The sequence below is a fragment of the Anolis sagrei genome, chromosome 2, assembly GCF_037176765.1.
Source record: "Anolis sagrei isolate rAnoSag1 chromosome 2, rAnoSag1.mat, whole genome shotgun sequence".
NCBI lineage: Eukaryota > Metazoa > Chordata > Lepidosauria > Squamata > Dactyloidae > Anolis > Anolis sagrei.
The window spans coordinates 33,734,747-33,748,630 of NC_090022.1; the positions used below are offsets into that span (position 1 = coordinate 33,734,747).

At 38.5% G+C, this 13,884-nt stretch overlaps 1 protein-coding gene across 4 annotated transcripts in view; it reads right to left on the bottom strand.

The window, feature by feature from the left end:
- The window catches only part of PRICKLE2 (prickle planar cell polarity protein 2), a 356,751-nt gene that overhangs the window by 51,943 nt on the left and 290,924 nt on the right, over nucleotides 1-13,884 (bottom strand). For all 4 annotated transcript variants that reach the window (XM_060766427.2, XM_060766426.2, XM_067463449.1 and 1 more), the window contains 3 exons: nucleotides 12,771-12,908; nucleotides 8,508-8,711; nucleotides 6,645-6,831 (listed from right to left, as the gene is read on the bottom strand). In XM_060766427.2, coding sequence (XP_060622410.1) covers nucleotides 6,645-6,831; nucleotides 8,508-8,711; nucleotides 12,771-12,908 — 529 coding nt within the window. The remainder of the gene's footprint in view (nucleotides 1-6,644; nucleotides 6,832-8,507; nucleotides 8,712-12,770; nucleotides 12,909-13,884) is intronic.

Here is a 13,884-nt window from a genome sequence, read left to right on the forward strand (position 1 = left end):
GGGAAGTGGTCATCTGGGGAGCCCAAGGAAAGTCACATTCAAATTCAAGATTCCTCATACTTGCCACAAGATTTTACCCAGCCTCCAAGATCCTCTTCACAAGCCCTTCTTTTTCAAGTGCCCCTATCTTAAAGGGGTGATAAATGGCAATTAGCATTTTTGTGTAGATGCCCCAGTGATCAATGACCCTCCATGGACAGGACAGCTTTGTCATGTTCAAGATAAAGACCAATTAAATAATGATAAAAATGTTCTCCTTTACCTGACCTTTTAAAAAAGGAATTAATTTGATTTTTATCTGCAGGGTTCTGTTTGTTTTTACTGGAATATTTCATTATTTTTCCACTACTGCTGTTTTGCTTTGAAATGTTAAGATTTTTATTTGATGCTTAACTAAATGTTCTTCCATATACCATTTTGGAAGTCAAAGTTAAAAATAGAAAGGTACAGAAGGGGTCTGTGCTGGGACTCCGCAGTAGTGCTGATTCCTATAAAATCTGTTGTTGCTATGCACAAGAGCCTGAGCTCAGTCTGTTATAAAACAAATCTGCAACAATCACCTATGCATAAATATCTGCTCCATTTAACTGAAACACTAATTAGAGATGTTAATTCAGTGAGCAAAATCGTTAACTATTTCAGTTAATGAAGCAGATGAAGACTGAAAGAGAGCCAATCTGCCAAACATACTGTAATATTAAAAGGGCTGTCAAGAGTACAGAAATTTATATACATGTGTATAAAGCCACCTTTTATATAAGTTGAGGGCAAGTTTTTGAGACTAAAATTGTGTATTTTGATAGATAAGCCGAGTATCATTCTGCAGAAAGGGAAAAGCACCAGCTATCCCTGGCTGCTGCCCCACCATTTTCTCACTCAAGCATTCAAAAAAGGCTTTTTGTCACTCTCCTCAGAGAAAGGGATAGTTAGTTCCTTTTTTGATAAAAGTTAGATACAGTGTTAACTCCTATTTTAAAAATAGATCATTCACTTCGGTTAGCATAGTGGAGAAAAGAGAAATCTTAAGTCTATCCAAAGAGACTTAATGTTTTTAATATCTGGGCAGGAAAACGGCAGCAGCAGCAGTTCTTCAACACTTTCCTTCAAAGGAGCACCAATAAAATATTTTGTTGGTGCTCCTTTGAAGGGAAGTGCTGAAGAACTGCTGCTGCTGCCGTTTTCCTGCCCAGATATTAAAAAATGTCCACAAGTGACACCATGGCAAAGAGAGTACTGGAGTTAATTGCTTCTTTTAAGTTCCTTTTTGATAACAGTTAAGTCACACTGGCAAAGAAGAACTGCATAGTTAAAGCAACAATATTCCCCATAGTAACCTATGGATGTGAGAGCTGGACCATAAGGAAGGCTGAGCGAAGGAAGATAGATGCTTTTGAACTGTGGTGTTGGAGGAAAATTCTGAGAGCACCTTGGATCACAAGAAGATCAAACCAGTTCATCTTCCAGGAAATAAAGCCCGACTGCTCACTGGAGGGAAGGATATTAGAGGCAAAGATGAAGTATTTTGGCCACATAATGATAAGACAGGAAAGTTTGGAGAAGATAATGATACTGGGGAAATGGAAGGAAAATGGAAGAGGGGCCAGCCAAGGGCAAGATGGACGGATGGTATCCTTGAAGTGATTGGCTTAACCTTGAATAAGCTGTGGTTGGCGATGGCTGACAGGGAACTCTGGTGGGGGCTGGTCCATGAGGTAACAAAGAAGCAACTGAACAAATCAACAACAAACAAGGTGCAGTACTTATGGTACTATACATTGTGCATATACAATACCATAAGTACTGGACACGTACTACAAGATACACTGATAACTCAACCAAGCCTATAGCCAAGGGGGCAGTTTAGGGGTTCAAATCTCCTCCCCTCCAAATTTTTCAGGTTAAAAAACCTGGTTTATTCATGACTTTTAACTGGTTAACCAAATCCCCATGCTAAGTCTATGAGAAGCAAAAATTAGAGTCCCCCAAGAATTGCAAGCACTATCTTGATCAAATTTGGATTATTCACACTATCATTACCTATTTTCCTACCAAATTACATTGCAATAGCAGCAATAGTTGGCATAATGGAAGTGACCAAGTGAGTCTACCTCCATCTGTTAGGCAAAGAGAATTTGACCTGGATTGCAGGTGAAAACTGAGGAAATTGTAGAAACTGTGGTGTCTACTATGGGTTTGTTCATCTAATCCAAGTCCCGCCAAATAAACCACAGAACAGGAGCAAAGAGAAGAAGACTGTTTCTGATGACCAAGTGAAAGCTCTATTAGTGCAAAATCCACAGACTTCATTGCCAGGATATGTGTTTCCTGTGGATAAGAAGAGGCATATAACCCAAATTGCTCAACAGATTTCCCTGGTTAGGCTACTCTTTTCATGTACAAGGTGCACTCTGTAAGTAGTGTTTGTAAGAGAAGTTGGGGGTAAAGGTGGTCATCAGAAGCTTGGTGCATTGATCGCTAAACCATTTGTGCAATGGAAAGATGCAATACAAGTCTTCAATGGACACAAAAAACAAAGTACCACCAAAACAACTTGTGCTTGGCTCACACCTTCTTGCTAAGTCTTGATTTAACCCATTGTTATGAAAAAGGAAATAAGAAGAAAGCAGAAAAAAAACAGAAAGAAATGTCTGTCAGTTGTAGAAACTTTGTGGCCAACAAGAACTAGCTTTAAGAGAGAGCAATTATTCGGGACCTATTTCCCGTGAAGAATCTTTGCATAATGACGGTAATTTCAGGGCCTTGTTGAGATCTCGAGCCAGATCAGGAGACACTGACCTGAAAAATCATCTTGGGGTGGAAAAGTTTCAACCCCTCCTGATTTTTTTTTTCTGTCTACGGATAAGAACTCAGCCAAAGTTTTTTGGCTTGATGTTTTAACTACAACATTTAAACTTAAAAATGAGTATATGTACTACACTTCATTACCTACAATAACACTTAAAAGTCATAATGGCTTAGTTAAAGCCAAAAAGCAACTACAGACATTCTAATTCCAGAAGAAAGAACACACTCTCTCACACACAAAGACGTTTCATACAATCTTTCTCCACTCTGCATAATATTCCATAGGCATAAGCTGGAAAAAAAATCAAGCACTTTTAATCCTCTAATAGCTTAATAAGAAAGTTAAGTAGATAAATAGAATTTAGATTGATGTATTATTTGGGGGGGGGGGGGAGAGAGAGAAAATAGTTCAATTGCTTCTGTTAATTAAAATTTACAAAAAAGTTTATAAACAAATTGACATTATTTATCCTGAAGATAAATTAAAGGGGGAGGGGGGGGGGCTAAACTAATAAAACATAATGTGCTGGAAGGTATAGAAGTCTGTGCATTCCTGTCCTTTATAAGATAAGACCACTAGTTTCCCAGAGTTCTTAAATAAAAAGGATTTTTAATTCTGATTAAAATTCCAGTCTTCTGGGATCAAAAACCATTTGGGAGACAGTCTTTTACAACTAGAACACAATTCAAAGAAATCAAAAATTAAAAAGAGAAACATTTCTAATTGAAATATTATACTTGACTTTTTGTCCTATTTTAGAATCCTTTATTGAGGACTACACTGAATGGATAAGAAGATGGAGCTTCTTATTAAGTGCCTTTCAAAAACAGTGTAGATTCATATTCCCGAGGAAGCAGGTTTTATTTTTAGACTAGCATAGGGATAGTGATGTTCCAGACTGACCCAATTTTGTGATGTTTGTAGGTCATTTTAATTATTCATTAACATAGATATACACATATGCATAATGTTGTGGCAAGAAAATATTCACATTTGGAGACAGCCTCATCAAAGAGCAATAATTGGGTGTAAGAGATATGAAAAAGAATGGACAAGAATTAATGTGGGTAAACAGGAAAACACTGAGAAGTAGTTTCCCTACTAACTGGTGTCCTCCAGATGTCCTATCTAGAATTCCAGTATAATCTAAACTAGTGTTTTTTAGGCTATTTGATGTGGAGGATCAGTGGGATTGTTTTCCCAATAAGCCCATGGCCACCATATTTGTGACTGTTGACTAAAACTGGGTCTTTCTTTCCTGAAAAATCTCTATGGCCTGGACCCAATCCATAACGTCACAAAATCAAGAGACTTGATTAAAGAAGAAAATATGATCTCAAAGATTGGGTTACATAACAAAAAAGATTATTATGTAAGAATTTGGACCGCAGTCATGCTGTGGGTTAAATTGCTAAGCTGAAGAACTTGCTGGCCGGAAGACCAGCAGTTCGAATCCACAGGGCGGGGTGAGCCCCTATTGTTAGTTCCAGATTCTGCCAGTCTAGCAGTTTGAAAACATTCAAATGTGAGTCGATCAATAGGTACCGCTTCGGTGGGAAGGTAACAGTGTTCCATGTAATCATGCCAGTGTCTATTGACAACAACAGCTCTTCAGCTCAGAAAGGCAGATGAACACCATTCTTCAAGAGTCGGACTCAACTAGATTAAATGTCAAAAGGAAACCTTTACCTTTGAGAATTTGGACTCACCTATACTTAGGCCAATTGACCATTTGGTAACAATCTTGGCAATATTGCATGTTAATACTTTATCCTCATACTGTGCTCTCACCTTTTTCCTCCCTATATCTTCAAAAGTCACTACACTAAGAGCTAAACATACTTTCTCACATTTAAAATGGAACATAAGACATGCCCCTCAGGAGCTCCAGGTGCACTCTAATGGCTCAGAAGCCTGAATGGCATAACTTGTTTCCTCCTTCTGGGAAAATATTTGTGTGTTAACTACAAAGAACTGAGCAAAACATATTTAAGCATCAAGATGAAGCAAACATTAATAAATTGCATCTTTCCCTATTAATCTTAGAAACTATAAGGGCTTTTCTGAAAACTGATCTATGGCTTGGATTTTGCCTTGCTTTGTATCAGTTTCTCACAGAAGTACACAACCTGTTTCAGCTTCAGTGTAGATCCCAATTCTCTGAAATTATCTGCCTAGCAGCATCCATGTGATACAAAAAGTGTACAAACTGCTTAGATGTTATTTCTGTTGTTACAGATGAATATACCTTAAAGACAAATTTCTTAATAATCTTAATCTCTTAATAATGGACCCCTCTTCAGAGGAAACACCATAGTTTATTGACAGAGTGCACACTTTGCACACAGAAGCTGGAATACTGCAAACAGTGTCAGCAGGAGTATAAACACTACAGTAGCAACAAATGTGAAGGAAGCAAAGTATTACAGCAGGAGTGGTCAAAAGGTTGGAGTCATGGACCAATTTGTAGCTCCTTTTGGGCCATGTCACAGCCAAACTGGAAATGAGATTGCATAGTTGTGTGTGTGGGTATGTGTGTGACACATTTAGTTGTATTTTGTTTTAATTCTATACTGTAGAATTCCTCATTAAAATTCATATTGGGATATATCAAATTATAAATATTGGAGTTGTTACTGGGTAAGTGGGAAGGCGTTGCCATGCATTTCCATATTGTGGGTTGGTCAGGTATTATTTTAAGGCGAGATTTCCTTGAAAAATTGCACCTTAAAAATAAGGGTCCAAGGGTTGGAGGGAATTCCTGAGAGACTGAAAAAGTGTGATCTGGTGTTGCACATAGTAGATGGGCAACATCTTCTCTACCCTTCTTTAGAGAAACCAAAGAGACTCAAAGGTGGTGGATTTCCTTTATCTTCCTTCACCATAACTGTACAACATCAGAAAAAGGAAAGCTGGTTGCATAGTGTACCAACAGATTCAGGAAAATCTCTGACTGATTCTCTGTCATCTCCAGCTAGGCTACATAAGGTATGTAATATTGAACTAAATATTGATAATGTTCTGACTTTGTGCATTCAGTTGGTTAAGTTTGTTTGTTTATATCATTTCCACTGAATTTTTATTTTACATTATTTGTTTATATTCTACTTTTCTGTTGCCATGGGACTGAAGGCACCTTCCAACAGCATTGGCATATCTCTACATGAGCTACATTTAAATCTGTCAAGGCCTTTCCCATTGTCTTCACTTTTTAAATTGAAGTTAGAATAATACTATGCAACACAACGTAAAGCACTGATCTGTACTTTCAAAGCTTTCTGAATGAAATAACCTGAATTTTAAATATTTCTACAAACATTGTGAGTAAACTGCTTAATTATAATTTTAATAAACTGATCTTCTTAGAAGTGTTGTTTACACATGCTTTGAGTATCCTGGAGTTCTACTGAACAACCACTATACCACGCTAGCTCCCTTGGTAGGGTTGAATCCTACTTTTCTTCTTCTACCTGATGCAACAGGAAGGCTGGCACCACCGTTATAGATTTTCTTGTTCTCTGCCAGCAGCAATATTGCCATGTAGACTGCTGGCTCAGTTCGACACTTACACCTGCCAAATGGTTACTGGAAGCTTGACAAAAACAGATGCCAGGGCCTGTCATGTACTTTCGAAACAAAACCGTTTCAATTCCTAGCCTGGAGGTGCGCTTCACTTTAAACAACAATGCAATAGTGTATTGACATGCCACGTTGTGAGTTTTGTTTTAAAAATATAAACCACATCCATAAAATCCACATCAAGGGTTACTCCAGACTTTCCCAATCCTGTTACCTATTCCCTTGGCAGCAAAAAGTAGATTTTTATCAGCTCTCTTACCAATGTGCTGAGCGCAGGTATCACAATACTCCGCATATAAGGATTCAAAACAGTTGCAGCAATATGGCCGCCCTTCCTTCATGATGTATCGCTGGCCTCCCAGCACTGTTTCACATTCAAAACAGCAAAAGTGCTTCATATGCCAGTGCCGTCCCTCAGCCTCTGTGCATTCATCTGCAAAAATAATCTGTTGAAAGAAGAGAGAGGGAGGCAATGTAGGGCTTTGTTCATTTTTGTTATGACCTACTATACAATCTATTTTCCTATCATGTATTTTTAGCTTATTTTTAACAGCTTGGCTGCCTCATGATCCTTATGCCTAGGCCTCTTGATACTGGAGACCTAATTTTCTGAAACACTTTAAATAAAATGGATAAAATTTAGTGAAGAATGACACATATTCCCTTGTCAAGAGTTAGCAGTCAGAAAGTAGATACCTATGCAAGAGCAAAGATAAGCAAACAATAGTTGACATCACAAGCAGTGTACAGAGACAATATTATTGATTGAAACAAAAAGCAGTAAAAAGAGCAATATTCACACAGATAATAATAAACAGAAATGACAGATTCAAAGAAAAGAAAGGAGGACAGTTATTTAACACGTTTGTTCACAGTCTCTCCAAGACCCATTGAGAGCTGGAACTCTGCAGTGGGTCCTAATGCAAAGTGAACTGGTGACCACAGCTCACAGTCATAACCGCTCTATTTCCCATATATTAACTTATGGTAGTAGCAGCAGCAGAAGTAAAATAATACTAGGTTCCTATTACACTCACTGTTACAGGGCTATTACTGCCATGGAAACATTTTGTGGCATTCTGCAATTTTTAGTTTCATCAGGCCAAAGAGTCCTCTGGATGAGAACTCTAAACATCCCTCCACAGAATTCTATATGGCAGTTAAAGTGGAATAATAGTGGTATAATAGTATTGTGTGACAGGGCCTCTAAATGCATCAGCGGTTATGCTTAGAAATGCCTTGGTGCACTAAGAGGAGTTCAGCTGTCATCAGATACGTTAGGAAGCAAATACAGGCACAAGGATGCGTGGGGTAAACACCCAAGCTTTCGAGCCATGACCATTGGCTAGACATCTACTTCTGTAAATGCATTCCTGTATCTAGACCCTACTGAGCCATTTTGTGCCAGGAACCATTTTGTTCTTTCTGTCTCTCTGTGTGGCAGAAGCTGTGCATTCTAAGGTTATGGTGCTATAGCAACAGTGCATAATGTTTTAATGTTAACAGCGGAGGCAGGCACATATCAGTGATTAGTTTGATGATTTCCACTCATTCCCACCCCAGAATTGATGTGTTTGACGGTATGGAAACCTAGAAGGAAAATGCAGGTTTTGCACATAATACGAAGTTCAAGAATTAATCACATGCTGCATTTTTCTCCCTTCATATCTACCTTCCACCTGTAGATTGGCCACCAAAAAGAAAAGTGGAGATTGAAAATGGTCTGTTCAATTACTGTGTTAGTCCTTCTGAAAAAAAGGGGTGGGGGAAAACTTCATGGATGAGAGGCCAGCAATGCATAGCTAGTATCATAAAGGCCTACATAGTTTAAAAGCAGTGGAGAACTGCCACTGTCATAGGATTTGTACCGACTGTTGGAACTACAGATGTCACTACAGGGGCTAACAAGTAGACCAGTCTTGTGAAATTTCACATCTTCCCTCACTTGTAAGTGGATACAAAGCTGTGGATGCAAAGCTGTGGATACAAAGATAGATGACAAGCTGAATTTGAAATTTGCATTAATTCATCATGCAACAAAGGAAAAATAACACATTACAAGAAAGAGTATATTGAAGCTCTCGTCTTCCACCAAAGGTCATAATGGCTTGGCTGGACTTACCTCATCACATGCTGCACAGCGAGGCTTCAGGCATTCTGCGTGGTGCCGGCCACAATAAATCTTTCCATCTTGATAGAAGTAGATAAGATCTACCAATAACTCATTGCAAACGCTGCAGATGAAGCAAGGAGGGTGCCAGCAAATGCCATGCCCTGCTCTAGATGCAAAGACAGCTATGTCTCCTCCATTGATTTGACCTCCACACTGTAAAGATGGATAGAGATGTTAAAGAGGAATCCCCTCAGACCACTGTATCTCTCCTCATAAGAGCATTTGAATGAAGTGGAGACTTTACTAAATAATAAAGCAGGATTTTCCACTCCTGATTCTTTGGAATTCTAATGGTCCATGAAATAACTAGGAGTTCCACAAAAGTTCACAATTGGAAAAAACACACATTTTTACAGCTGCAGACATAATATTGGTTATGCAGTGGTTCCCTGATACCTCATAGTTCTTCTAAGATAAAAAGGTTAGGGAAACTCAGACTGTAGATCAGGGAATAGGGATTTGCCCTGTGTTAGATGGGGTTATACTCCTCTCGGAAACAGGTTCACAGTTTGAATGTACTCCTGGACCAAACTTTGAACCTGGAGGTCCAGGTTTCTGTGGTGAACAGAAGTGTCTTTGCACATTTAAAGCTTGTGCATCAATTACACCTGTTCCTTGAAATATTGGATCTGATGGTACATGTGCTGTCGCATGCTGGGCCTGTAATAATGTCTGTTTACAGGACGTGCCTTCTGTATGCCCAACGGGATGCTGGGGTGCCCCAGCTGAAGGGTCTCTTAAATTTCCTAACACAAAGTTCTATTGAGGCTCAAAATACATTCAACAAAGTTCTTTATTTGGGCTTAAATCTTCAAACAAATGAATCAAACACTTTAGAACCTTGGAAAACTGGTAGCTTCCTCGATCTGCCAACAAGGGGCAGGCAACTGGTGGTAAACTGTTCCTTACTTCCTGAGGGAAGTCCTTTGACCCCTCCCTGGGCAATCTCTCTTTACCTTGCTGGCGTGAGGCCCCTACTCCCGGCTCCAAGCTGCTTTATGGATAGCCCGAATGGTCCCTTGCCAGGCAAGGTTCCTGTAGATCTGCCAAGCTGAAAGGTGTCCTTTAGTTTCTCCACGAAGGCTGTAGGAACTATTTCTTTACTCCCCAGAAAAAGCTGTGGATCCTTTCCTCCCCCCCCCCCCCAGCAAAGCTATGGAACTATTTCTTTAACCCCCAGCAAAAGCTGTGAGAAGTGAAGCTTTTGTGCAGGTGAGAAAGAGAATCCTACACATCCTTCTGTTAGGCTTCCAACAGTGAGACTGAACAAAGTCCTCATTTCCCTCCAAAACCCTGGGAAAAGGGGCGGGTCTAAAGATTCTAACGATGATTGCCAAGCTGTTGGCCCTATGATTGCAACCTGAGGGAAGCTACCTTATTGCAAAATGCATGGCTTAAATAGATTCATGCAAACTAGCAGCGCAAGATAAGGAATTCAAATCTCCTGGCACTGCCTTAAGTACATCCTGTTTGGATTACTGTAATCTGCTCTGGTTGAGGATGCCTTTGAAAAATGTTTGGAAACTTCAGCTGGTCCAAAGAGCTGCACCAGATTGTTAACTGTGGGTTGGCTATAGGGAATGCACAACCCCGCTGCTGCAACAGCTCCACTGGCTGGCAGTTTTGGTGGGCTACAGTTAATAGTGATGTTTATGACACATAAAGCCTTATACAACTCAGGTCCAAATTGTATCTCCCTGTATGTGCTAGCCCAAGCTCTGAGATCATCGAGAGATGCCCTTTGCACCACCGTGACAAGCACAGAAAGAATGAATCAAAAGAACTGAGGTTTTCTAATGCAACTTAGGAACTCAAAAGAGTGAGGCTTTTCCTCCCATAGATTGCTACTTCCTTTTGAAAGATATGGGGGGGGGGGGGGTGTGGCGAGAGTGAAGAGGAACACAAAGTGATATATTTTGGTTTCACTGTCTTTCTCCTTATGGTTATTAATAAACATTCTTCCCATATGAACACAGTTACAAGGGACTGAAAGGATAATCTGGCCCAGACCCCTTTGATTCAGGAATGTAGTACTAATATATTCTTGAAACATGGCAATCAATGCTCAGTTTGAAGATTTCCAAAGAAGAAACAGCACTCTTCAATGCAATCATGTTCAATAGGGCTGGGCGGTTTCGTTTCGTTAATTCGTAATTCGTTAATAATTCGTTAATTTTTTCAATTACAAAACGATAACGAACCATTCTGGAGCAATTTTTTTAAAAAATGAATTTTTAAATACATTTTGTAAATGCTTCGTATTTTGTTATTGTATTCATTTCGTTATTGTTTTGAGGTCGTTTTGTTATTATTTCCGCATGTCTGGGGCAAGTTTTATGGTTGTTTTTTTGTTTAATTAGTGAAAAAAAATTATAATATCACACCAACAGTCAACAACAGAGGGAGAGGGAAGCTTCAGAAGTTTTTGGAGGTTTTTTAGCGTATTTCGCGGTCGCGTCCGCCATTAACGAATCGATTCGTTATTGTTTTGGAAATCGATTCGTTAATGTTTTGTAATTTTTTTCACATTTATGAAATTTCGTAAATATCGAACTTTTTAAAAGGAAAATTTTGTAATTATTTTAAATAACGAAATGCAAAACCCCCCAAAAAACGAATCAATTTTAGAAACAATTTTTTCCGTTGTTACCCAGGCCTAATGTTCAACAAGTTTTACAGTAAAGAATTTCTTCTTTATGTTTTAGATGGAATGTACTTTTCCTGTAATTTGAATCTGCAACAGAAAATTTTGTGTAGCAGCAGAGAATGAGCTTGTTTCACCTTCTATATGACACCACTTCAGATATGTAAATATGTCTATTATATCAGCTCTCCATTGTCTCTTATCTCAGCTAAACATACTCAACTCCCCAGTTTCCTCTCTGATTGTAGCTTGATTTTGTAACACTAATATCATACCAGAGATCAGTATGTTAACTGCATCATTACCCAATAGGAGTTGTACATCAGTGGTACATTATTCATTCTGTGTTATTTGTAAGGATTCCTTATAGATGAAACTGCAATACCATTATCACATGCACAAGCACTGATGATAGCTTGAGCTATTCAGTGATTTAGACTGTCACAGCCACATTGGGGCGGTTTTTCAGTTCCAATTAATTTTTCAGACTGAGAAACTGGAAACCTTGTCAAAAGCAAGAATTGGTGTGATTCAGTAATATACATATGGTAAACTTTTCAGCTAAATACCAAAAGACAAACCAGATTTGATATTCAAACCATATGTATATTTTATAGAAAACATTTTAATATGTGTATTTGTGGTATTTTTGCAATGTTTATGTGTTTTAATTATTCTGTAATCTGGTTTAAGCCATGAGGAAAGGTGGGTAAGAAATAAAATATAATAATCATAATCATAATCATAATAATTCAGTGCTGAAATTTGTAATTCAAAAACTTTAGAAAAGCAAACTGTGTAACCTAGAATTGTTTCAAGGATTGTTTTCAAATCACTTTCATTAATATGCACTAAACGTATTTCAACATATATTATTAAACCCTCTACATGTATTTGATTTTCAAGATGCTTATTTTGGCTTCAGAATCTAGATTAATTTCTGTTGAGATTGGTGCAAGCAAACAGATACACCACTTGTTTCTAGCTGTCAGCCAGTTTGATTTATTCATGGCTTGTGGTCTAGAAATTTCCCTGAAGATAGTGAGATGAAAATTGTTTCCTGGTTTCTTATCAGCAGCCCCAGATTAACATGCAAATACACACCCTAGCTACCCACACCCTAAACTCCACAACTTTGCAGGAAATTAAATTCATATTCAAGATTCTTCAAAGGGTCAAAGGAAGAACAAATTCTTCTGCTAACATCACAAGGTGGAAAATGCATCTGACTAAAAAAAAAAAAAATCAGCCAGCAGGGTGGAAAAATATGGAAAAGATTGTCCTACCTTCAGGATGGAAAGATATTTGAGAAAACCTATGAGGAGAGTCCTCGATATACACAGATCTCCATAATTCATGACCCATTCTGCACAAATAGGTTTCTTGCACAGAAAATCGTACTTTCTGTACAGAAAAACAGTCTTGTTAAAAATAATCTGCACAGAAACTACGTTTCCTGTGAAAAAAACCAGTTTCTAACAATTTTCTCACGGCAAGGAGAAAAACTGTAAAACTACTAAAGCCTGATTGCAAAAATTACATTTATGAAAGTTTATATCTCTGCTTACCTGCTCACAAATGGCTCCGGTCATGGTGACTGGGAATGGTCGCACATTGCCTCTGCCTAAGTTCTCCCTTTTCCTCTGATTACTGAAGAGTTTGAGTTCCCTTTTCTCCTCTTCATCCAATGAATTGCAATATCGTACCTAGACAAAAAATGGTTACAACTTGAGTTATTACACTAATCAACAAAACTTCAATGTGTCAAATATGGAGCAACAACTTTTCTCCCAATTAACTCTATGATTTCAACATTTTCATGATTTTTTTCCTGCATTTTGGAGTGTTTATTATTTCACTCTGTTGCATTATATTTGACACATAGAAAAAGAAAATTCATTGAAGTGAATGGAGACCATTTTCTCAATAGGTAATTTTTTTACCAGGATCTGAGAGCTGGACCACAAAGAGGGCTGAGCAAAGGAAAATAGATGCTTTTGAACTATGGTGCTCGAGGAAAATTCTGACAGTGCCTTGGACTGCAAGAAGATCAAATCAGTTCATACTCCAGGAAATAAAGCCTGACTACTCACCTGAGGGAAGGATATTAGAGACAAAGATGAAGTACTTTGGCTGCATAATGAGAAGACAGGAAAGCTAGGAGAAGACAATGATGCCGGGGAACATGGAAGGAAAAAGGAAGAGGGGCCCACCAAGGGCAAGATGGATGGATGATATTCTTGAAGTGACTGACTTGACTTTGAAGGAACTGGAGGTGGCCAACAGGGAGCTCTGGTGTGGGCTGGTCCATGAGGTCACAAAGAGTCAGAAGTGACTGAATGAGTAAACAACAACTTGTAAACCTCTTTCCTCTTTCTTTCTCCTCTTACTGCTTTTGCCTCTCCTGGCCTCTATAGTCTCCCTCTGACTGGCAGCACATTATGACTTCCATGCCAGTGGGACAATGAATCTGCTCCAGGTTTTAGTCTAAATGTTACAAGAGCAATACAAGGTGCTTAATAAAGTTCAGCACCTTTGATAACTCCTTGGAGGTTCAAACTAAGAATGCATTTACACTATAGAATAAATGCAGTTTGACACCATTTTAACTGCCATGAATCAAAGCTATTCAATTCTTGAGAGTTGTAGTTTGGTGAAGCACCAACAAAGAAGGTTAAAGAA